The sequence below is a fragment of the Epargyreus clarus genome, unplaced genomic scaffold (genome assembly GCF_041222505.1).
Source record: "Epargyreus clarus isolate Ecla_fem2 unplaced genomic scaffold, WU_Ecla_fem_2.2 ptg000009l, whole genome shotgun sequence".
Taxonomy (NCBI): domain Eukaryota; kingdom Metazoa; phylum Arthropoda; class Insecta; order Lepidoptera; family Hesperiidae; genus Epargyreus; species Epargyreus clarus.
The window spans coordinates 12871267-12896097 of record NW_027332217.1 but is presented as its reverse complement, the minus strand read 5'-3'; the positions used below and the strand labels follow the sequence as shown (position 1 = coordinate 12896097).

The 24831-nt window shown below is 33.5% G+C and overlaps 4 protein-coding genes and 1 long non-coding RNA gene across 6 annotated transcripts; 3 read left to right on the top strand and 2 right to left on the bottom strand.

The window, feature by feature from the left end:
• The first annotated feature begins 407 nt into the window (after positions 1–407).
• On the top strand, positions 408–1421 carry LOC140745017 (uncharacterized). Its single transcript, XM_073076761.1, has one exon. The coding sequence runs from the start codon at positions 553–555 to the stop codon at positions 1102–1104; it is 552 nt and encodes a 183-aa protein (XP_072932862.1). The 5' UTR covers positions 408–552; the 3' UTR covers positions 1105–1421.
• Positions 1422–2895: 1474 nt separating this feature from the next.
• On the bottom strand, positions 2896–7392 carry Dok (docking protein homolog). The gene is made up of 2 exons (XM_073076760.1): positions 7079–7392; positions 2896–6085 (listed from the first exon to the last, which is right to left on the bottom strand). Exons 1-2 carry the CDS (start codon positions 7160–7162, stop codon positions 4529–4531), a joined length of 1641 nt encoding a protein of 546 aa, XP_072932861.1. The 5' UTR covers positions 7163–7392; the 3' UTR covers positions 2896–4528.
• Positions 7393–8024: 632 nt separating this feature from the next.
• LSm1 (U6 snRNA-associated Sm-like protein LSm1) lies at positions 8025–9211 on the top strand. Its single transcript, XM_073076759.1, has 3 exons — positions 8025–8213; positions 8287–8471; positions 8889–9211. The coding sequence occupies exons 1-3, from the start codon at positions 8156–8158 to the stop codon at positions 9060–9062; spliced, it is 417 nt and encodes a 138-aa protein (XP_072932860.1). The 5' UTR covers positions 8025–8155; the 3' UTR covers positions 9063–9211.
• Positions 9212–9939: 728 nt separating this feature from the next.
• Positions 9940–19332, top strand: RhoGAP54D (Rho GTPase activating protein at 54D). 2 transcript variants are annotated; one of them, XM_073076757.1, is made up of 10 exons: positions 9941–10225; positions 10311–10489; positions 11683–11892; positions 12386–12594; positions 13051–13241; positions 13913–14085; positions 14514–14659; positions 15426–16046; positions 16652–16845; positions 17194–19332. In XM_073076757.1, the coding sequence occupies exons 1-10, from the start codon at positions 10113–10115 to the stop codon at positions 17747–17749; spliced, it is 2592 nt and encodes an 863-aa protein (XP_072932858.1). In that variant the 5' UTR covers positions 9941–10112; the 3' UTR covers positions 17750–19332. The 2 variants fall into 2 exon arrangements, with proteins under 2 accessions (XP_072932859.1, XP_072932858.1); XM_073076758.1 differs by lacking the exon at positions 15426–16046 and having other exon boundaries at positions 9940–10225.
• A 473-nt stretch (positions 19333–19805) lies between these two features.
• LOC140744660 (uncharacterized) lies at positions 19806–22029 on the bottom strand. Its single transcript, XR_012102575.1, has 3 exons — positions 21782–22029; positions 20666–21232; positions 19806–19967 (listed from the first exon to the last, which is right to left on the bottom strand). It is a non-coding gene; the product is annotated as an uncharacterized LOC140744660 (long non-coding RNA).
• Positions 22030–24831: the final 2802 nt, after the last annotated feature.

The window sequence follows — 24831 nt, the reverse complement described above, 5'->3', positions numbered from 1 at the left end:
TAATATTATTTGAGACTTAAGAGTTTATTTGATGATGAAAATAATTAAATTTTGAGCAGAACGTGCATACGTCAAATTAAAGCTCCACTTACAATGATAAATGATATTTACATATATTAAATTATGTTTTGTTAAAGAACGACTAAATATGAACTAAAAATATTATTTTTTACGATAGTTTTAAATTTGTAACAACTCGTACCCGTGGAATTAATGTTGTTACTGAGGCATAAAGGATGTAGCAGGCTATAACTGAGGGACTATTTTTTATATTTCTCCAAAATGTAGGCATTATCTTGTCTACCTTACATTTTAAGTGGCATTATTATTTTAAGTTCATTGATGACATTTGACGTTAAATTTGAGACACTGACATTGACAATGACAATAAATTTAACACATGCTTTTTTTCTCATGTTTCTCTTTTCTTGAGTGACATAAGGACTTTTGACAATAATTTCGGATACTTACTGAAAACTGATGCAATATTTCAAAATCGTTTACTTTGTAGTAACTGTATATAAAGTTGGAAGAACAGAAACTTAAAATTTGATGTTCCGCAATCGCATAACGCGTGTTTTGGCCATGTCGCACAAAACATTGATCGACTTCGTTGTGAAATATCACTCGCCGCGCCTGCTCAACAACGTAGTTTACTTCCCGAGCAATGGGAACTCTTACTTCGGGCGGCGGGTGATGCCGGCGGCGCCGCTGTCCTCGTCGACCCCAAAGGTACAATCTCCGAGAAACTTTAGCACGACAGTTGCGAAGTTTAACGAAGTAACCCTTCCCGGCGAGCAGAAGAAAACCGAAGGCAAATTCCAGCTTATGTTCACATGCAAGAAGTGCAATACGAGGAACACGAAATTCATCACGAAACTTGCTTATTACAAGGGCGTTGTGATCGTTATTTGTGACGGCTGCCAAAATAAGCACTTGATTGCGGATAACCTCAACTGGTTCTCCGATATGAACGGGAAGAAAAACATCGAGGACATTATGGCTGAGAAAGGTGAAACGGTACAGAAGATTATGTCCAGTGACCTTGAATTCATTGCTCGCGAAGTCATTAAAAATATTGAAACAAAAGAGCTAGATGGATAGACTGATTCACAAAAGTTGAACACAGAAGGAGGCTTGTATATGGGGTAGTTTTGTGGAGATTTCTAGCTGGAATTCTACAGATGTTGAATTATCATGTGCAATACTTATTGTAATTAATCTAGTGATATTGTACTTAGTTTTATGTAGGCATCACAGACTAAAGAGATATTATGCATACTGCATTTGATCCATAGTGGACTAGATTACAAAGTATTGCTTAATAAAACAGTATGTTGCAGCAAAGTATTGTTGGCAATATTTCTTCAATATATTTTCAGGAAGGTTTCTAGCTATATGACATTTTTATAACCCATTTGTAAGTCCTATCAAAGTTGATATTTCAATTTTAAAAAGCTTATTAGAAGATTAGGTTTTTTAGCTCAATATATGCACAAAACAAGAATTAATATTAAAATAGATTCACAGTCAATTTTAACTGCTTGAAAATATCTGATAGTGCCTTTTCTGTAGTAATTTACTGATGACTAAACCCAAATATAAGATTTAGTATTCTGAGCATCTTAGTAATTGATTGTGACTAGTATTTTTGATCGCAAAATATTTTTCCATTATCTACACTTTACAAAAATGTAATACACAGGCTGCTTAAGCCATAAGCATTGACTAGATAAATCTTAAACCTCTGAATGATTAATCCTACTTGCCTGTATTATGCTGTTAATTTTCAGTAAAATTGGCTTGATTGGCCCAAATTTTTCAATATGGCAAACTGCACCAGTTTTAAAAGAGCAAAGCTTCCTGTGTATTGCAAAGTTTGATTTAATAAAACTTATATCACCTTGCTGTAGATTTCTCATTCAATTACTCTAGCTACTATATTTTGCACAGGATATCTAGATTATATTTGTCTTTTATAGGTATTTAATAATACACCAAACAGTATGTTTATTAATAAACACTTAATAAAGATCTGTCCTCAATATACAATATGAATACATATAGAAAAAGACTTCTGTCAATTTGTCTACAAATTCATAGAAAACCATGTTTCCCTGTATACTTAACATATCACACACAAATTTCTATGCAATATGTTTTCTTAGATCTGTAGTTCACTTTAATAATATTATAGCTGTAGCTGTTTTCCTCATTTGTTTGTAGTTGCCAATTGTAATTAATGAAATGTGTAAATGATATAAACAATGACTGTGATAAAGTATTGGAAGTATGTACTTTAATTGTAGATTATGATTGATAAATTACAATTGGATTATCTAAATTATTTTGTAATATTTCAGTGTAATAATTTAACTATTTCTATGATTACCCTGAATAATGAAAAAATAATTTAAATAATAGTATTGTTTTATGAATATATAGTTTTAAATGACCAGATGTATGTTTAGATCTATTTTGAGATGTATAAAAGGAAATAAAAAATAAATTAGCATTTAGATGTTTCATTATCTATTCCCAGAATTTGTGATGTATGTGTAAGATATATATTTTATATATCTTATTTTTAAATCTTATATATAAAATTCTCCTGTCACAATGTTACTTACACAAAGCTGGAGTACATCCTCCGAAACTGCTTTACCGATTTTCACCAAATTTTATATGCATATTCAGTAGGTCTGAGAATCAGCTACTATCTATTTTTCATACCCCTAAGTGATAAGAGTTGTTCACCCTTAACATTTTTTTATCATGGCATCACAATGTTTGCCTAGTATAATTTAAAACATAATGTAGGTAATAAAGTCCTGTATCAAACCCTTTTTATATACCAGTAGAATAAGGTTCTAGGCTCTAAAAGAAAACAAATCATTGTCCATTATATAAAATATATTTTATAAAGTATATGGCCAAAATATATATTACTAGTAGAAAATTCATAAAATCCTGTAAGTATCATAGCAAAATTACAATAATTAATACAGTGAATACTTTTTATATTAAATAAAATATGCACCATAAATGTCTTAACAACACTAAGTGATAAAGGCCATGAAAATGTATGGCTTGTTTACTTTTAAAACATGGAAATTCTTAGTATAAGTTATATATTTCAATTAAATATAACATTAACTTTGACGAATATCATTTTTACACAGCAATGGTATTAAATATTACATAGAAATTATTATTAAATAAAAATGATAATAAAAAATATCAGAGGGCAAATAACAGCTTAAGTTGCATACACACAATATATGAGTCCAAATTATTTTCCAAGCTATTTAGCATTAAGTCCGCCTTTTGCACCACATTGTTTATAACATGGTCAATAAAGAGTGAAAAAAAAACCCTCATATATGCAGTGAAGTATCTGGTTAATGCTATATGCAGCCTATCAATAGTGGTAAATCATTTTATAGTAGGTTTAAGACATACATTTTATGGCCTTAAAATATTATTGTACTTAAAAAAATTGGCACCATCTGGTAATCATTATTTAAAATCTATAATACATAATTAAGTTCACATCAGAAACCATGTAAGTAGAAATAAATTCAAATTTTCAAATAATTTAATACTATCAGTTATTTAATTTTACACTACAGTAAAGTTCAAAAACTGGTATAGCAAGTCCTTAGTGTCATTTCATATACACTTACATAAAAATTAAAGCATAAATTTGGAATGTAATATTGGAATATCTCTCATCTTTCCATTAAAAACTACCTGTCCATAGTTCAAATGGAAATCTGGTTATAAATTCTGTGGATATCAAATTTTACTAAGGACTGCCCTAAGACCTTACATTTTAGTCCCTTAACAAGGTTTCCTCAGTATACAGATTAATATAGGCACAATATAATCACATCATAATAATATAAAACTACATAATCTCTAAACAAATCTTGTGCGTTTCAAAGTATAACATTTATATAATTTAAAATGGAATTTCATTTGAAGGTTTAAAATACTTTTAAAATTTTTAAAACACAAGGAATGCAGAAACAGTCTCATCATTGACATTTTATTAAACCTCTATGTAATATATTTCAAAATCACAGAAAAATTAATCAAGATTCAAATTATGATATTTTCATTATTAAAACTCTTATTATAATATACAATATTTTTATTAGCACTCCTTAATTGGACTATATTATAATGGAGGCATAATAATAAACTTATAACCTATACAACATGGTCAAATAAGAGTTTTCGAATTATACCAATTAATATTCAATTAACCAATTAATACAATTCAGTTATTTTATTGAATTCTACATTATTTTGAGACTCGTCTTATTAAATATATTTTTGATTTTTAATATATTTATGTAATATACAAATTTTCTAAATCAATAACTTTCAATTATTTTTAATGATTTTAACAAATTCGACATTGGAGCGAAAACTATTCGAGAATTAAAATTGCATTTAGGCATATCATGGAAATAATTCGCTGTCAAATTCAGTCTTCATATTCAAATCTCATTGTTACTATTTAAACTCGTTTTGGACGGCTTATAATTGCATAATCTGTTCCATTGCAATTGCTGTGGATAATTTCCTCTAATCCTACTTGGTTTTGGAGAGCCTGTGCTTGCGCTGCAGTAGGGACTTGTGGTCCTGGTGTGTTAGGCTTCCGTATCATGCCATAACCTAAATGAGAATCGTCAGCTAACCTCGCAGTTTGCATCACATTTTCCACTTCATCATAATCATTCCATGTGTCCTTATTCTTAGGTTCTATAGACAATGTTGTGGGTCTTGCTTCAATCTTTTTATACCGTGAAGATTTATTTAATTTGCTTGTCGATCCAAAGTACTGAAGCCTGTCGTAATTTTCGTCTTCCGGATCTACCACGGGACTGGGTAACAGTATGATTCTTGAGGATTCTGGGCCTGTAGTATTCAAATTGTCTTGTGACCTGGATATGAGTTTCATGACGTTGGGATTGTCACCCAAATTTGGAGTAAATTCTGTATGATCGGGGTCATCAATCCCTAATGTTTTCCACGCCTCACTACGTACTTCAACCTTATCGTATGGCCCTAAAGATGGATTACTCTCACTTTTCACTTGATCAATTGGTTCGTAATTATCAAGTTTTTTGTATCTACCAAAATCGATACTTTCATCCGTAGAACTTGGTAGATCTTTACTCAATTGTTTGTGGATGTTGATTGTTTTTCTTGGTGGTTTCTGAGGTTTAGGTTTTAGGGCAGGCTTAGGCATTAATAATGGTGCATTGTCTCTTTCAGTGCAAATGCTTTGTTGACTTGACACTGATGCAGTTTTAAATGAAAGTGAGCTTAGGTTCAAGTCGTCAGGCCTTGCTGCGACCAGAGGACTTCTGGACCCAGGAAACAAGTTGACACTGGGTTGAATGTTGAACTCTGTATGTTCAGGACTATTCAAGTTATCATTTCCAATCATTTGCTTCATTGTTTTCATCTTCAGTGACAAACATTTGAATATTTCCGATTGATTAGGGTGCTCTAAATGAAAGATACCTTCGCCCGTATCGCATTTTCTGCCTGCTTCAAAAGTGAATTTACCCTGTCTATAACCATATCTTCTTATATACCTGTATGGCCAAGTTGCATACAACTTATTGTCATTAACATCTCTCAACTCTATGGCAGTGGTTGTAAGTAATAAGAGGTATCTAATGGGTTCAAAGCCACATCTTGTTGATGCTTCAGATGAACACATTTTGACTGAGAATACTCCTTCACCAGATGAACAATAAAGGTCATTGTCCTCATCGCAACTAATGGGACCAGAATCTCCACTCTTAAAGGCCACAGATTGCAAAGCGGTCACCCATTCCAATGTTTCAGTTTCCACTTGTGTACTAACTTGTTGAGTAACAGACTTCGTAAGTATTGTTATAGTATTGGGACTAGAATGAGTTATTTTGATGCAATTTTCGAGAGTTATGATCTTGGGAATAGCACCGGATGTAATATCATCATTGTTGTCGTATATTTCGAGTCGTTCAATACCTTGCTTGCTTGCAGTAAACAGTACACAGTACTTTTGTTGCCAATTTTTCTGAAAGGAAAAAAACAAGGTGTTTGTAATTATAAAATATAAACTATTTTTGTTATAATGGAAGGAAGTGCAGGTAACAAAACATGTGGATGGGTTCGTCAAATTAATTAATATGAAGAATTATGTTATTAATTAGCATATTGTAGCTGGTTTTCCTCAATTAATGTGATATGGGAATTTCCAAGGGACCACAACAATAGCTCTATTGTATAAATCAGTTACTTGGGAAGAGATAAAATGGGAAAAATGGGAGGGAAAAATGAAATGTGTATTAAAAACAATTACTATGAACCATATGACATATTATCCCCAATGATTACTTTACCGGCACATAAGATATAGTTGTAATTAAAGCTGAAAATCTAGATCAAATTCTGAATAGAATCTACTTTGAATAAAATATCTCAATATTTTTTTGCAAATAAGTAATGCATGAAAGTAATATTTTACTTTTATGCATTACTTTTTATTTTGAACTAACTTACATATTTGTAAGTTTAGTTTAAAATAACTAGTTCTTTTCCTATCTATAACAAACTACATTTATATCTTAAACTAAACTTTCAATATAAAATACACACAAGTAATTTCTGTGCCATAGCAGAGATTAATAAACTGTCAATCATAAGACTGATATAATTAGAAGAGAGGCTTATATGTAGATCAATATTGTTTATCTTAACATTACAGGAACGTATGTAAAAAACTAATTAAATTTGATTAAAATAATCATATAAATGTCACACATAAATAATGAACCGATATTAAATGAAAATTATAATAAAAAAATTATATTCGCACTCTAAGGAATAATGTAAGTTGACATAACAGTAGCAGGTTTTCTACATCATATATGCGTTGTATATCAACTATAGGATCGCGAACCTGACTCATTAGAAAGCATCGCCCTAATCACGCACGGATAGCGTGACGAGCCCAGTTTTTCAACACTTGAATATTCCAAATACATAATTTCAGTTACACAGAATTTACCTTCTTGGGAAATTTGCTAAACATGCTCCCTCCCGCTGGTGGGAACAACAACCAACCGGATTTTACTACGTCGTCCAAATCCATCTTGGTAATCCACTGTAGTTATTTCAAACTCACTCAACAAACAAATCCACTAAGTAACATAGCAATCACTCAAAATATCGCAGGCTTCGTGTATATTTTGCACTATAACTCATTTCAACATAAAAAGAAAAGGCTCGCATTTGACGACTTTGACGTGCGATGCATGCAATAATTTGACAAACAAAGACAATATCACAATCACAATACACACAGATTAAAATTGTCACAATTATTTACACAGATGTAAATAATTTACAGGAAAAAGACAAGATTTAAAGACGTTGATTCCTTAATGTCAATAACACAGTGCTGTCAAGTCTTTAAATCAGTTTTTCCCGAAAAATAATTTTAATGTTAACCCTCAAAAACCCTTGCTTATCTGAAACATATAACCACTATTTATCTTTAAACGAGTCTTTTTTACTATAAATAAGTAAATCATTATTATATTATAATACTATCAGATAAAAGTAAAATTTTAAACATTTAACATTAAGGTTTCTACATTCTTTGGTATATATCAATTTACTTAACTCATAATTTTGAGTGTTTTACATACATACGATTTATTTCTAATTAAAAATGTTTTGTCTTTAACTGATTTTCACCCATTTTAGGAGAAAAATCGTAAGGTCATCAAAAGGGAAAATATCATTATGAGATATGCATACAAATAATAAAAAGATAATCAGAAAAAATACTCTTTTTAAAAGCAAAGTAGACCATTTCCAAAACAATCGTTGATTAACAAACTACTGTAAGAAAAACTAATGCTAGACATAAAATTGTAGGTATGTACTTATCCAGTATCCTTAAACAATCTGTGCCATTTGTATTGTTGTCATTGTCAAATTAATTGTCAATTGTCATGTCAAATTGCATATGATTTTGATTGCATGCTTCGGCAACTAGAGATCTCATTGAAATATAAATATCTATTTACATTATACGTAGAATTTGTTTATTTACCGAATATTAATTGAAGTATATCCAATGTCGAATAACGTGAACCCTTTAGCTGGGACGGCGAATTTGCTAGACGAACTTGACAGTATGTGTTATTCTTGTTTTCTTCGTTATTTGTATGTGAAATGTTTTTATCCCGTGATGCTTGTTTCATGAAGAGAAGTTGATGGTGCTGCTGCGAGATGGGAGGACATTGATCGGCTATTTGCGCTGTGTGGACCAATTCGCGAACTTAGTCCTACATAAGACGATAGAGAGAATCCATGTCGGGCGCGAGTACGGTGACATACCGAGAGGAATTTTCATCGTGAGAGGGGAAAACGTTGTGCTTTTAGGAGAAATTGTAAGTTATACTCACAATCCGATACTTTTCTATGTCACATGAAGTATCGCGGTTTAAACCTAGGAATATTTAGTATTAACTCTGTGTTTAAACTGCAGTATATTTATCGTAATATCTGTATCTAAACAATACATACAAGGAAAGTACTCGGATTTTGAATTAAATTAAACAAAAGGATTCAGCTAATTATAAAACATGTGCTTATAGAGAAATTAAAAAATTGTCAGGCAATAACTATTTATTAATGATGTTTATATGTCTATAAGTCCATTATTTTGGATACAACCCTACTTCTATTTAATACAAAAAAATACTTTGTGTTTTCTAATGTTTATGATACTAATTTAAGGTTTTATTTAATGTAGAAATAGCTAATATTTGAGACAAATGTGTAAAACTTTAAATAATTTATTTCAGGACAAGGAAAAAGAAGACAACCTTCCACTAACAGAAGTATCCGTAGATGATATCTTAGACGCACAAAGGAGAGAACAGGATGCCAAAATAGAACAGCAGAAGTTACTCTCTAAAGCACTGAAAGAAAGAGGACTGAATCTTCTAGCAGACTTAGGACATGATGACATGTTCTAATTTATTTTGTATATTCCACAATTGTTTTAATACTTAAATTAAATGTAAAAGCATGTACATTATTCTTTATGTTATCGTAAATCATTCATTGACTTTATAGACTTGTCATTAATAAATCTAAGAAAAAAAAGTGAACAACTATGTTACTAGTTTTGGGCCATTTTTTTTATCCTTTCCTTCTAGTCTATAAATTAAAATAATAAAAATAATTCCGTGTATAGTATTTCTCTGACATAATTTGATTACTATGTCCAGAAGACCTACTAGCTTTTAGACTCCAGAAATGTATGGAAAAACAATTTTTAAATCAAGTAAGACAAATGGAATAAATTATACTGAGATCAGACCGTATGGTCTTATTACTGGATTGGGTAGATTGAAATAAATCTGTTCTTTTATTTGTTATACAAACCTATAAAATAATAATATTGTATGTTATACAAATTTAGGACTTTGTTATTTGTTTATGAATTTTGTTAGCTATCTACTAAGAGTATCTACTATCTACCAAATATTTATTTATTTATTTTATTCGTAGTGTTTTTATTAGATAATCTGAATAAAATTAATTCATTGAATTTTTTTTTTGTAGGAAATGTTGCAATATACAAATATTAGGTACGAAGTTGGCAATACTACCGGTTAATGTTTACAATAATAATTTTCTATTTATTTATTATACAGTACCTTGTTATCATTTGTTACTTATTTATTAATAATGACTAATAATTATACGAAAAGCATTAGATCCTTTTTGTCGGTGCGAAGATATATAACTTGATTGATTGATTGATTTGTATATACGTTTCTGAACGAATAATTTCGGCCGTTGTGACAATTGACATTTAATTTTATTCATTTGAAAACAATGCAAAGAAATCAGCAAAATGAAACGATTTTTAATATAAAGATATCATTAAAATGATCAATTGAGCCGAGTAGTAATTATAATACGATAATATATAATATGTTCCTTTATTTACCTTGTGTAATTATGTTTTTTAAGTTGTATACTATAGAAAACGTGTAGTGTTCGTTATTGAAATTACAATGTGTTCTGCGGAAATAAATCTGATAGAAAGACTTAGAAAAGAGAACTTGGAACAATATTTTACATTAGTGCGCATGCATTTATCTTTCGTTGTGGATATAAATACTGACGAGTGAGTATATAAATATTTATCATACGAAAATTCGTTACAATAATTTCCGGTCACGTTATGCGCGATTTATTTTTATTTTTTGTAGTGTCGACGGTTCGACAGACAAACCAAAGCAATTTAGGTGGAATTTTCATAAGAAAGCAAAGAATTCCGCGACGAATTCTAGTCAAAATAACGCTAAGAACAATACAGAAGTGAACTCGATAAATGAGGAAGGAATATTGAGATTGAACGAGCTCATAGATTTCCTATCGAAACCTGAAAGTGAGTATTTATTACTTTTATTACAATAACATGTAAAAAATTAAAATATACAAACAATCTATTTATATTTTTTAATGTTATTCATGTGTGCAAAATTTTACAAGTCTTTTATAAAATATAAGCATTGGAGGTATTCTTAAAATTAATTTAGATTTATCAACTTAATTGGAATATATTTTTAACAGTCAGGGTTGGTTAAGAATTTCATCAATGGTGCAAGTAATTATTATGATTATGTAGTATTGATTGTGTAATACATATTATATTGCTGATAGCCTCATTTCTTATTATCAGTTTTTGTTATAAGGTCGAAGTAGCAAGCATCCTGATGATAAATAGTTACTGTTTGTTTTGTAGTGGATATCTGTAAAAGATTTGAAATAGAACAGGGTTTCTACCTAAAACCTATTGCATATGTTTCCAATCCTGGAAACTAAGATAGTTGACTCAAATGTAAAACAGCCAGTATCCACACTAGAGATGTGCATTATATATCACTGAAGTGAAAAGAGAGATATATATCTTTTCAACTCAGTGATATATATCACTCTTTTAGCTCAGTAACTCACTTTAGCTCAGTAGCTCTGTAAAGATATAAGCAACATTTTATATCAGTATATCAGAGAATCAGATCAAAATGTTTTGACAACATTTTTGATTCCTATAATTAATACAAAACTGGCAAGAAATTATATATAAATTTCACGGCCAACACTATTTGTATATCCCTATTTTCATATTCTTAGCAAAGAAAAAAGATTTTAATTAGTGTTTAAGACGTAATGCATTTGACTCGAATCAGACTCTCTCAGTCAGTCGCTCATTTGGCTCATAACTCACTCGCGAGCGAGTATAAAACTGTTGAGTTGAAGAAGATCTTATATCCGGAATCGTATGGACCTATGAAGTCAACCATGTGAGGCGGATATAAAGATATAATTCAAATTCGTTGGAGTTGATGATTGATTAGCTCTTTGGTGAAGATATATATCTTTTATATCACTCACTCGCGAGCTACTCAAGTCTACTCCACACCCATTCACTGAGAGAACAACTGCTACATATTATAAATAGGTGTGGTTGTGGTACCTTCCTGATCATACATACTGCTTCTAATGCCTTTTTATATTGATACTACCACATAAACTGAACAATCATGCAATAAACTAATAAACACTACTATACAATTCCAGATGTAACCCAGGAAGGCATATTCCGGCGCACAGGCTCCCTGAACCGTCAGCAGGAACTGCGTCAGCTCCTCCTAACTGGTTCCAACCTGGGCTTGGAAGACAGCAAGTTCTCAGTGCACGACTGTGCATCAGTCCTGAAGGGCTTCCTGGCTGAGTTGCCACAACCATTACTTATGGATCAGTATTATCAGACTTATTGCACTTTGGCCGGTTAGTGTTGTATGAATAATTATTAGTATAGCTGTAACTAAATAATTCTTGTCAATAAAGGCTTTAGATGTGCAGATTTAGTAACCTAATAAATTAGCATGCTCCATTGATAGTAAGTGGTCAGTGTTTTGGGACTTTTCCAAATTTTAATAATAGGATTTTGAATATTATCTGAGTCACCCACAGCCACAAAGATTATGTTTCACTATTAAAAGTATACCTAAAGTATACCTTCTTTAAATTATATTATAAGGAAAATATCCTTCTATATTATGTGGAAAAAAATTATGATTTCTTGATTTAAATTATGACAACCTTGAAGAAAATTCTGGACCAAACAAAGGGCCACACACAGTTTTATCTTTACATGAAGACTTTTCCTTTTTATTTCATATCTTATTTTCTACACACCTTTTATTCCCATGGATGTATAGCATAATTTATTATAGACCTCTAAAGATGTTTCACAAACATTCATTTTTCTTATTTTCAGTCCAATACCCACCAAATGCAGAGTCATCAGAGACCAAGCTCCTAACAGCGTTGCAACTGCTACTACTCCTCCTGACGCCTTCACACCGCAGTTTTCTACAAAGGCTGCTCACGCTGCTCAGACTGGTCGCCGACAATGAGGCGTCCAATCGCATGTCGCCCGACACGCTTGCGACTATGTTTACTCCGCATCTTCTTTGTCCAAGAAAGGTATTATATATTGAATGAGGTTTTGTTAAAGCAATAATATTAATCATCATAGCATTACTTAGCTTTTAAGTGAAGATTTGCTTGCAAAATGGTGGCTTTTTCAGGATAAGATGTACCCTGTTTTCTTTTCTGAACGCCTGACTACATGTGTATACATTTTCATGACAATATGTTAAGTACAGTATTAAAGTATAGCAAACAAACAAATAAACTTAATTAACTCATTCGGATTTATAGTGTTAAGTTAGGATATTACTTAGGGGGGTTTTAGATTTAAAGTTTGCATGGTGAATAACATCAAATCTGCAATTTTAAAACTGCAACCACATATAACTTATACCATTCTGCATCTAAATCTGCATCATTCGGTGAAATTTATATTTATGACAGGAATATTCCAATTTAAACTTTCAATAGCCTAGGCATTTCTTTATATAAGACACCTTTCCATTTCAGCTATCACCAGAAACCTTCCACGCGGATGCGATAGCGCTATCCCCCGTGATAAGCTTCATGATTCGACTCTCAGCGAGATTGTTCGAAGCTCCCGCGCAATTAGCAACTGACGCATCGGCATACTTCACAATAAGAGAGAGGAGACGCGTCATGTCGCCTGATGTGGACTTGGACGAAAGCATTTCCGATAAGTATGTGTAAAATTGGGTGTTTTATTACTCTCTGAGACTAAAAATTGTGACATAGCATATAAAATAACTGTTGAGTTGACTATTAAACTGTCATGTAATGGATTTCGGATCTACTTTCATAAATGCACAATACTGGTTTTTATTTATTGTAGCAGACTCTTAACTCTTAAATTAAATGCATACTTGTGCGTTTTGGTGTGCAGGTTCAAATTTAAGTTTTATTTTAATCATTGCTTTGCTTTGTTAAACCTTCTTAGATTTCATGGGGGGTTCCCAAACTATTGAAAAAAGTTGGCTACTAATCCAAACCTTTTTAGCAGTCTACAGGGTGAATTTTTCAAATAGGCCTTTTGGGCCAAATCCGAAACTATAAGGATTAGCGAAAAATGCTGAAAGGAGTTATGAGGCCGATTTTACTAAAAACTAAAACTACATCATTAGTTTTTTAAAATATCTTTTTCCTTAGCCGGGAATCGAACGAGTTTATTTTGAAAAAAAAATACACCTGTATCTGATAGTGTCACTTATAAGGAGCAAATTCTGGGAAGTAATGATACATGACAAACTAAAGGAAAAGCCGCAATTTTAAGAAAATACATATTTTTTCATATTCATTTGGCAGTTAAGTTCCCGCCATTCATCAATTTAAACATTTCGACTCCAACTTCCAGGACAGCGGCGAACACCGTCTACACATTCGTGGACCGCGGGCGAACACGCGCGGAGAACGCCCACAACCCGACGGACACGGCGCTCGCGCAACTATACGCACACATACAAGCCTTGCCCGACTCGCACCACAAGCGACGGCTCGTGAAGACCTTCAACCGACAGAACGGATACGGTATGTCCTGCCGCGATGTGTAGGGTTGCTAACGTATCGAAATTTCGACAATATTTAATCCCAAATATTTATATAAAAATTGTAGCAACTTTCCACAAGTCGTCAAGAGATGGGGCCATCACAGTATCGAAGATTTTTTATCAGCTTGTACATATACAAACTCCGAACTAATACTGTGGGAGCACTTCCGCTCCTCAGACATGATCTTGTTAGCGAGCGATCTCTCTGTTCCTATATTATTGAAAAAACAAACGAAATATATTTTTTTTTTTACTAAAACTAAGATAGTGAATAATAAATGTTGTCAAAATTAATAATCTTCTGAATATATTCTGAATTATCGATAATATCCCGTGATATTTTTCACGACTTCAAATCACGTTTAATATTTCTATCATATATTTAACGGTCACAATATGTGTGTATAGGTACACCAATACAAATACAGCGAACGGGTAAAGTAGCGGGCTCGCGTAGTTTCGGCGACTCTATAAAGAGGCACATTTTCAACAAGGGTTTGCTGAACAAAACGCCGAAGAAGGGATCCGGTTCTGCTATAAATACTGTGGAAGAGGTATGTTGTTTAGTATATAGCTTTATGAGAAGTTTTAATTGTAGATGTGCCCTATTAATGTGACAGATTCGAAATTTTAATATTTACTATTCAGGAGAATCTATTTTTTTCTAAAATCTAAAATATTATCGACATAATTGCGACAAGTTTAATTACAGTAAAGGATAAAATATTAACTGTTTCTTAATTCCTTTATTGTATATCAATGTTTGTCCTTGTTGTTATTCTAGGGTACATCTACAAATATAAATCTATGAGCTTTCTGGCATGTAAACATTAATCGCAATTGTGCATCAACGTTCCTAATTGTAATACGAGATAATTTCTCAGTCTGATATTGAAAATGGTGGGAAAAAGAAGTCATAAATGCTTTTGATGCAATTATGATCAAGGATTAAATTTTACTGCACAAGTAGAATGTAATTTGTTGTAATTATTGAAGTTTAGTAATTGTATTGTGACCTTCACTTTGAGATTCAGGAGAAAATATTTCATCATATTATCGTGAAATATTTTTCAACCTAAAAAAATGTTCCAAAATATTTCTTTAGGTGGTACCACATCACATACCACATGTGTTCACCATTTTCAATATCACTAAATAACAATTATAATTAATATCTAATTTGCTTTAATTGTTGTTACTGTCATGTCCACGTTAATTGTAACTAATCAACGAATCATCGCATCATGTGCTCTGTCTCTCTCACACGTGTGACTCTGTCTAACTTTCGCGTCATGTGCTGACCGCATGCGTTATTTTCAGAAATCAAGCAAAGGGAAATTGCGATATGGGGAAGATAGTAAAGTCGATGTTACTCATAAGAATATCGTATTAAAGAATTTGGCGAATAAAATTGCTAGTTCGGAATCCTTGGATGATAACGATTATGATTCAGACGCGAGTAATGAAAGTACGTTGTCGGAGGGCGCTTTGAATAAATCAAGGAAAATGAGTCCGAAATTTGTTTCGGAACCGAATCTCAGTGCGTTGGATTCGAATGACGAAACGCCTAAGAACACAAAGAAGCGCGGCACACGACTGTTCCGTTCGAAAATCATATCCGCGTCGCAAAACTTGAATAAAAAGTATCAAAAACGTAACGCAATAATCCGAGGCACACCGACTTGCGTATCGTGTATAGACGATCAAGAAACTTGTTCTGAAACTGAGATATCTAGCGAGAAAAGTCCGATAGAAGATACGCCGAAAAAAACTAAGATATGTACAGATATGGAGTTCAAGATGCACTATCTAACGAGTACACCGGGTGTATCCGAAGCAGTTTTCGACGAGGACTGTGTCACACCGTACACGATGAACTTCAGGCGAGCGTCCATGTCGCCCATAACGAAATCCACGCAGAAGCTATCCAAAGCTATGCAGGTTTGTGCTAGAATGCTTCAGTGTTTGCAAGCATGTGCATATGTCATCGAAATGTGAGCTTTTGTCTTCGAAATCATTAGATGCATGCTCTTTTTTACTTTGGTTGCATTTAAAATCGTATTAAACATAAACTTCACTATAATATCATGTTCATTTCAGATTTTAAGGATACTTTGTCACATCAGTTTTATCAAGCCTCACAGTTATTATCGTTACATATAATTTATATATGTATTTTTTAAATTGGCTTATATGTGTATAGCCCGCGTAAAACTGCTAGTCCGCTCTGAATATAGAAATAGATCGCGTCGCCCATAGCAAATTGTATTACTACAGCTGTTCACAATGACTTCAGAGCGGACTAGTAGTTTGGTGCGGACTATACCATCATAACATATTATGTCAAACATGGAAAATCACAGCCCATATCAGTGCACTATTATATGTAGTTATAGATGTTGAGTCAAAGATTTTTATAAATAAATACAATAGACTGCATACCATTTATCATAAATTTTAATTATCATATGTGTGGCTATGTGTTTTCCGCGCCATGCACATAGACCTATAAGTCATATCTGATAAATTTAAATGTATAATTACAGGAATCAATAATGACCCCTCGTTCAAGAAAACCACTAATCATAACGTCGGAACAGCGCGACAGTATGCCAGAGAGTGCCAATAAGGATGAATCCGGCAAATCGGATATTTATCGGTCGATATCACCGAAGAACGATAGCGACTTTGTGTCTTCTGATGATGATATGATGTCGCGGTCTTCGTTCTCTTGTGAAAGGTTAGTGTAACATTCATATGTTCTTACGCAACAGTTACACGCGAACATACCGAGTAACTCACCGAACAACTACGAGTGTGTGAACGCAGTTCAAACTTAGTATATTCGACACGAATAATGCTATGCACGAATACACACGAATATGATTCGCAAAACTTACATAAAGAGGAGAAAGTTCGAGTATTGTGGCGAGTACCGAATACACCCGATGAGATTATTTACACAATCGTACTCGCTTCTAATTGTCTCTACACGACAATTATTTAAATGTTGACTACCACTTGACTCGTTACTTAGTTACGTGATTTTGGTTTTGTTAATAAAAAATGTATATTATAACAATTTCAGATCAAATCACTCAGCCAGCGCATCACAAGTCAAACCATACGACGCGAGATCCGGTTCAGTCGACATTAGCCCTCTTCGATCCGCGAACACACATTTCATGATCAGCCACGAGAAACGAAACCAAATCGAAGATCTCAACACGACGCTACGTGGCGAAGAATTACTACCAAAGTTCAAACCAAACCACCTTATGACCAGCTTGAATGTAACCAAATCTCTTTCTGAGCCGTTCAGAGAGTATTTACTAAGCAGGTCAGTGCTAACAGCGACTCCTATAGACCTGTCGATAAATAAGTCTACAGAAACCGACGATAGATTAACAGACTCGTTGTTGTATTGTCTAGATGGTAATGTACCATCAGATCTAACCTCATCTATAGGTAATCTAGCAGTGGATGCGATGAGATCTCCCTTAAAAGTTGTAAATATAGATATAAGTCCGAATAGGAAAAGAAGTGCCGGTACATCTGAGGGTAATCTAGATAATAAAAAGTTAATGGTTGAAAAAGAAAATGTGATTGATAAGCCGTTTGAGTTGAGAGAAACTGATCTCTAGTGTGATAGCTAAGGATATATCCATGCGAATATATGGAAGTATATGTCCTGTAGTAGACTACCAAAGGGTAACAGGTGTAAGGTTGGGTATAAAAGAGCTTATTTTAAGTGATATGATATGGAAATCTGAATTTTTAGGACCCATATCGTGATTTGCCCTTCTAAGCGTCAGAACTCACAGAGCGTTTTTCTTCTAGCGAATGGTTATTTTGTTGAAAAACTCACACCACAGTTTTGCGAGATTCGGTAGTAGCTGCAGTTACGTATTACTCGTAAGACGGAAAATGATCGATATAATTGCCTTTCGTCAGCAGACAATCGCGCCGTAAAAAAAACGCAATTGTTGCGGTTCCATGTCCACGTGCGGTGGAGGAAGAAAAATGCTCTGTGAGTTTTGCCCCTAAATATGCAGTTAAAGAGTGAGAATTAATTAAATGTTTATTACTAATTATCTTAATAGATACTAAACAACTAACCATAATTTGAAATCTCCAGATTTCTATTCGGATGTACAGATGGACTGGAGATCTTATGAAAAAAATGTGCATAATTTTCCATAAAACATTTAACACAATTACGATAAGTATTTTTAACCAAATTTTATTATACCTGCAGGGTATTCTTTTTATTAAGTAGTTTTATTGTAGCGTATTAACATGTTATGATGTGATTTCCTAGGATACAGATATACACAAGCGATTAAACTTTATATTTTAAATTGTGTCTTGTATCAAGCGCCGTTTTTCCGTCGTTTTAGAGTTGTGATTGTTATTTTAGAAAATAAACACCCTGTGTATCCTCCCGGTTGTTGAATATTTCATCTGATGTATTCTGATGTGGTTCATTTCTATTGAGAGATTTAATTATTTTTGTTAAATTATATTATCATATTCGTACTCTCTCAATTGTTCCGCATTTTTATTTATAAAGTATGCTGTCGCATTTTTTATCTTGTGTGAGACAAAATTGAGTAGCATATTGCGATTCAATTTTGTAAGACAATTTGTAAATATCTTTTTTAAATTTAGGTATAAATTAAATTTAAACGGTTGCCTTAAATTGTGCCTTAATTATTTTAATGTCACAATATAGTTAGCTTATTACTCTAGCCTCTCTAAATGCAATGGGTATAGGCCATTTACCAAGCTCGCCAAGCAGTTTAGTAGACTTCACATGTTCAATAACTTTAATGTCTGGGATTAAATGCTCAAAAACCTTTAGTAAGAGGCTAAATCGTAATATGCACGACTATGACACGTAATATGACTACCCCTAAGGACTTCGTTGTAAATCTTCACGCATTATTGTAATCTTATAACATCGAAATTACATAAATGTAACAATATTGATATAACATTATTAATTAATAACATTATTGTAGAAATATTGATTTTATAAAATTATTCATTTGTCAGTTTTTTGTTCCTCATAATAATTTTGTAATTTTATAACAGTGTACAAAAATAATAATATTCTTATGACATTTTAAAAGTATTTGTGTAATATTTTCTTAATCTGTAGTTGATACAGGTTGTGTAGGCTATACATACGTAATTATTATGAATAAATATTATTTCATTTTAAGTGTATGCTTTATTACCACCATTTAATTGTTCACCGCTCATATTAATCGGGTCCAGTGTCAAAAATTTAGGTTGCAAAACATTCGGGACCGGAATAGTTTGCGTAGCAGCTCTGTTCCGTCTCTCGAAGAAGCTCGAAGGATTTTAAATATAGGAGTAGCAGACGAACATGCAGTCCTTCTGAAGGTAATCAACCGTAGATAACATTAGATTCTTACCTGAGGTCGGCCACAGATGCGCCGCTACCCCTGAGGACTAAGCTGGAACGCCTCTGAACAGTATGTCTCCCACTACACCCTTCAAACCAGAACACAACAGCGCTTAATACTTCTATAGGCAGAAACGGGTGTCGCGTTGGTGCTGCCAAAGTTGAACCACAGAGGGTTCTACCACCTTCAAACCTTTTAGCATTCTAATATTGTTCAACGAATACATGTTTTGAAGGTAAGATAATTTTAAAATAAAAACGCATAATGAACTTTACAATATTTTAATGCATATTCAGATACAAGTGTTTATAGGATAAAAATGACTACAAATGCTATAACCAGAATGCAAGTGAGGCAACAGTAGAACTGACAACAGACGCGGTAACAATAGTTGACGAAGCGATTGGTTATCGTGTCTTTTGGGTCACTGAAATGTAAATATTGTGTAAAATGCATATTACTCGTATTATAATATAGAAATATAGGACGTCTTGTTTTTTTATTGATTGACAAGTCACTGCATGCAAATACTGAGTCACATTTGAGGATTAAAATAGTTTTTTTTTATAATATTAGAGTAGCAGACGAGCATGCAGTCCACCTGATGGTAAGTGGCTTCTGCCGCCCATGGACATCTGTAATCAACCCCAGATAGGATTAGATATTCCTACCTGAGGTCGGTTACAGATGCGCCGCTACCCCTGAGGACTAAGCTGGAACGCCTCGGAAAAGTCTGTCTCCCTTACCACACCCTTCAAACCGGACCACAGCAGCGCCTAACACTGCTGTTATTAGGTATCTCCTCATTATGTAAGTTAGCGCGCATCCTCACTTATCATCCTCACCTTACTACTGAATTTCAGAACTGCTTCTCGGTAGAAATAGATGTGGCGGTGGTACCTTCCCGGTATAATCATACTGGCTCTACTACCCTTCAATTTAGGACAGACATGTCAATTTTTCATTTACATGCTGCCTGATCGAGGATTGAATTCGGATCTATGTGTTACATCCGTATAGTAAAGAATAAAATATCCCCTATGCGGGAAAATAGTATATAAGGTTTTTAAGGTTATCGTCTTTCTAGCGCTCTATGAATACTATAAAGTAGGTACGAATACTTACTATTTTTTTACCGACACATGTTTAGTCCCATAACGGGGCTTGGCGGTGGTTGAAGTTTCTTTGATGGTTTTCTTTTTCTTCACTTTACGCGCGGGAGTTGACCAGGTTATGGGCTTCTCTTTCGTTTTCCTATTATAAAAACGTTCCTTCTTCGGAGCTGGCCAAACCAAAGGCTCAGATTTAGGCTCTTTGATATTTACTTCTTTTTGCTCCTCAACAATGGTTCTTGGTATTGGTTCGTATTTTGGTTTTCCATACTGTCTTTTCACTTGTTCCCATCGTATTAGGTCATTTAGACGTTCTTGTTCATATTCTTCTCTCCTTCGTCTTTCTTTTTCTCTTTTGTTCTCTCTTATTAATTCTTTCAGAGCCTTCCTTCTTTTATACCATTGGCAAAAGTTAAGAATTTTGCACGGGTTCGATTCATATTGCTGTTTTCGTGATTTTCGCGAATTCCATCGTCGGCGTCGTGTACTAAAGTCTTGGATTTTTACTGGATTTTGCTTGGAATAGCTTACTATTATTGGAACCGGGAGACGCTTTGGTTCTTCGACGAAAATTTGAGGCCTGTGGATATACTTATACTTTAACTAGGGTACCTAATTCTTTGATTACCTACAAGTGACAAAAATATATTTAATTGTTTAATTTTAATTAAGTAAACTTGGGTTTTTGGAATCGAACATATGCAACTGTATTTTAAGATTCTTAATTTATTTCTCGGAAATAAATTAGAAAAGTTTATTGATTTCCGTGAGGAACAAATAAAAAGTTTCTATGTTGTGAATGACTTCAAACAAGTCTCCTGTTTTATTTGTGGACAAATGTCCATGGACGACAGTGACTGCTTACCATCAAGTAGATTGAACAATCAGTTTTCTTTATATTTTTTTACATGAATAAATTGTGTTTTATTTGGCGCAGTAATCATGTAATCTCCCAACTAACACTGAGTCTTCATCCCAAGATACCCAAAGAGTTCATATGCTGAAGTGTTAAAACGTTACCACTTAAGCATGAATCTAATAAGTGACCTACTGCTCAGGTAAGAATGTTAATATGACTTTAAAAATCAATTACAACAAATTTTAATTGAAAAAGAAAAAAAATAAATACTTCAAAGATTTCCTGGTCTTCATAAGCTTGCACGGTGTGCATAACTTCCCTTGGGGACAGGTACATGGCTTGCCTTTCGTCGAAGCTAAAATTTTACCGATCATTTAGCTTTGCCCCACATGCTTCTGGATATGAGGCCTTTAACACATGGTTATTTAAATATTTTGCATGTGAACAGACTGGTTGATTAACTGCAGTGACAATCCATTGTTGATTGTTGTCAAATAATTTCGAGCTTTGATGAAGTTTTCTATTTGTGTCAGTGAATTTCTTGTTTGTGTTTTATCTACGCTTTATGGTTTTTAGAGAAAAGAAATATTTTGCGAGAAATACAGTTACGCTTAGAATGAACCTCAATTAAGTAGGCAGTTATCAAAGAAGAATACGATGAAATATACCTACGTAAGGTTGGCCATAGATGTATCATTACATCTCAGGAAAATTTGGAACATCTTAGGTAAGTGTTAAAAATGGTAGAACCCTTTGTGGTTCGACTCCGGCACCACCACCACACCTATTTCTGCCTAATAACGTTTTGAAGGGTGTGGTAAGGGAGACATACTTTTCCGAGGCGTTCCAGCTTAGTCCTCAAGGGTAGCGGCGTATCTGTGGCCGACCTCAGGTAGAATATCTAATCCTATCTGGGGTTGATTACAGATATCCATGGGCGGCAGTAGCCACTTACAATCAGGTGGACTGCCTGCTCGTCTGCTACTCCTATATAATATAAAAAACGTGTATTTGCTTTTACGAAGCTCTTAACCACGGTACAAATATCCTTATACTGTGCCTTAACCCATAACTGAGTGCGATGCTTTTTTATCCGACTTCAAAGCGTAGATATGCATGTCACGTTTTCTGGTACGCCCTACAGCCTTTACCATATGAGGTGTTGATGGATTCGTCTAAATTGTGTGACTTACATTACTGTTATTTTAAGTTAATCAATTTCAAGCAGTTGGGTTTTTATTTTTATACTAATTAAGATTAAATAGCAGGCGCAGTGGCAATACAAATGGTGCTACTTTACGAATTTATATTTATAATATATCATGCATGGTATTCTGTCTCACACATTGGAGCTGCCATAAAATAAAGACCTGTCTCTTAATCTGCATAAATTTAACTTAGTAAGTTTAGGTAACTTATTCAAATAAGAGAATGTTGCTTAATCATACTCCGAGACCACCGCCACACAATACACTTGCTTATTTTCACATCAATATATTACTTTCTTTGTTTTCATTAGATACTGTTGGATTGTAGGCAGCTCTATTTGTTTTAATAAAAAAATCTCTCAAAGGGATTTTACAATTCTGTCTTTTAGATCACTTATTCAGTACTCGAAAATAAGGTTAAGCCTAAGGGCGAAACAACAAATGATGTTGTTTTGCCTTCAAGGCTTAAAACGCTAATAGATAAACTTTCGTACCTATGTTCTATTTGTGGTCCTAGACAATCAAGGTGGGCGGGAGGCCATTCAAATTAATGTAGGATCAATTAGGTATTTTGTGGTAGAGTGAGTGTTTAAACTATTTTGTGGCGAATGGAGGTTAATTACGCAGTTTTATTATTGGTTCTCCAATATTAGAAGCTTTATAGACCCTTTATAGAGAGCTTAATTATGTAGATGGGAGTCATTCATAACAGATCATAAGCTTCGTGACGTCACAAATATAGTTGGTCTTGTCGCGCGTGTTATTCCACACGCTACTCGTCACATTCGCACACATGAATTAAGGGCGTTTTTACTGTCGCGTTTCTTTACACACGCACACGCGTTTCATCCGCTTTCATCCTCTTGAGTCCTATCGTTTCGTACGCACATGGATCGCGAAGAAACTGCAGCGAGTTGCGAGGTTGCGGTAGGAACGCAAGCGCGGGCGTAAACATGCGTGATAGGAAAAACGCTCTAATTCACGGCAGTGTTATCGCGACCCGTATGTACATGAAATCATCATCATTATCAACCCGTTACTGTCCCACTGCTTGGCACGGGTCTCCTCTCAGAATGAGAAGGATTAGGCCATAGTCCACCGCGCTGGCCAAGTGCGTATTGGTGAACTTCACATACCTTTGAGATTTATTTTTTTATAAATCTCTCAGGTATGCAGGTTTTCTCACGATGTTTACCTCCACCGTTTAAGCAAGTGATAATTAATTTTTAATACGCACATAATTTTGAAAAATCAGAGGTGCGTGCCTGGAATTTGAACCTCGGTCCCCTCGATTGAGAGGCCGAGTTTCTTAACCGCTAGGCTATACCTGCTGTACATGAAATAATAAGACGCAAATGGCGGGTTGGACGCGCGTGAGGCCACAAACACGCGCGACAGGAAAATAAATGAGAAAATAACAATTTAGCAATGTGTTTCGTGTTATACAAGAGAACGTTTGTAATAATACTATTTTGTGAAACAAATATTGTTGCAAAAATTCGCGTTTGCTAAAGTTAAATAACATTAGATAAAAATGTTAGAAATCAAGGCGGAACTGTAGCTACTCATAATATTACATAATAAATTATTATTAGTATAATGATGTTTGCGTATTTATTAATCTAAACGTAGACATAGTAAATATTGACCTAATGTTATCTAATCACTCGTACCACGGAACTCTTATTATAATATGTAATTCACGCAAATAAGTTTGTTTTCGCGATTTCATATAAGTCTAACATTTTTTGTATGTTGAACTCTATTAAAGATTAAATACTTTAGGTATTTTTGGGAGCCAAAATATTTTTGGTAGCAATTATTGGTAGCAAAAATATTTTTTATCAGATATTTTTTTGTACTTTATTGTTGTAGCTATGTAATGTATATGTTTTCTACTAAGTTTTTATTTTGATTAATAGAAATTAATGTGGTTTTTAGAGGATTGTAGGCACATCATATTCACTATGCTACTTTGTATTTTTTAACATTTATAAATCCTGCGCTAATTACACATGCAAAAATGACGCAAATAGTTGCATTGTAAATGACGCCATCATAAAAATTATAATAAGTCATAGGTAGCAGCTATTTTTTTTATGTTTCGTGGGT

Coding starts and splice junctions, on each gene's coding strand:
- LOC140745017 (XM_073076761.1), top strand. CDS start 553: ATGTTCCGCAATCGCATAACGCGTGTTTTGGCCATGTCGCACAAAACA.
- Dok (XM_073076760.1), bottom strand. CDS start 7,162: ATGGATTTGGACGACGTAGTAAAATCCGGTTGGTTGTTGTTCCCACCA. Junction 6,086..7,078: donor TTAGCAAATTTCCCAAGAAG/GTAAATTCTGTG, acceptor TTTTCCTTTCAG/AAAAATTGGCAACAAAAGTA.
- LSm1 (XM_073076759.1), top strand. CDS start 8,156: ATGTCGAATAACGTGAACCCTTTAGCTGGGACGGCGAATTTGCTAGAC. Junction 8,214..8,286: donor TTTGCTAGACGAACTTGACA/GTATGTGTTATT, acceptor TGTTTCATGAAG/AGAAGTTGATGGTGCTGCTG. Junction 8,472..8,888: donor TTGTGCTTTTAGGAGAAATT/GTAAGTTATACT, acceptor AATTTATTTCAG/GACAAGGAAAAAGAAGACAA.
- RhoGAP54D (XM_073076757.1), top strand. CDS start 10,113: ATGTGTTCTGCGGAAATAAATCTGATAGAAAGACTTAGAAAAGAGAAC. Junction 12,595..13,050: donor ATCTTCTTTGTCCAAGAAAG/GTATTATATATT, acceptor TTTCCATTTCAG/CTATCACCAGAAACCTTCCA. Junction 16,047..16,651: donor AGCTATCCAAAGCTATGCAG/GTTTGTGCTAGA, acceptor GTATAATTACAG/GAATCAATAATGACCCCTCG.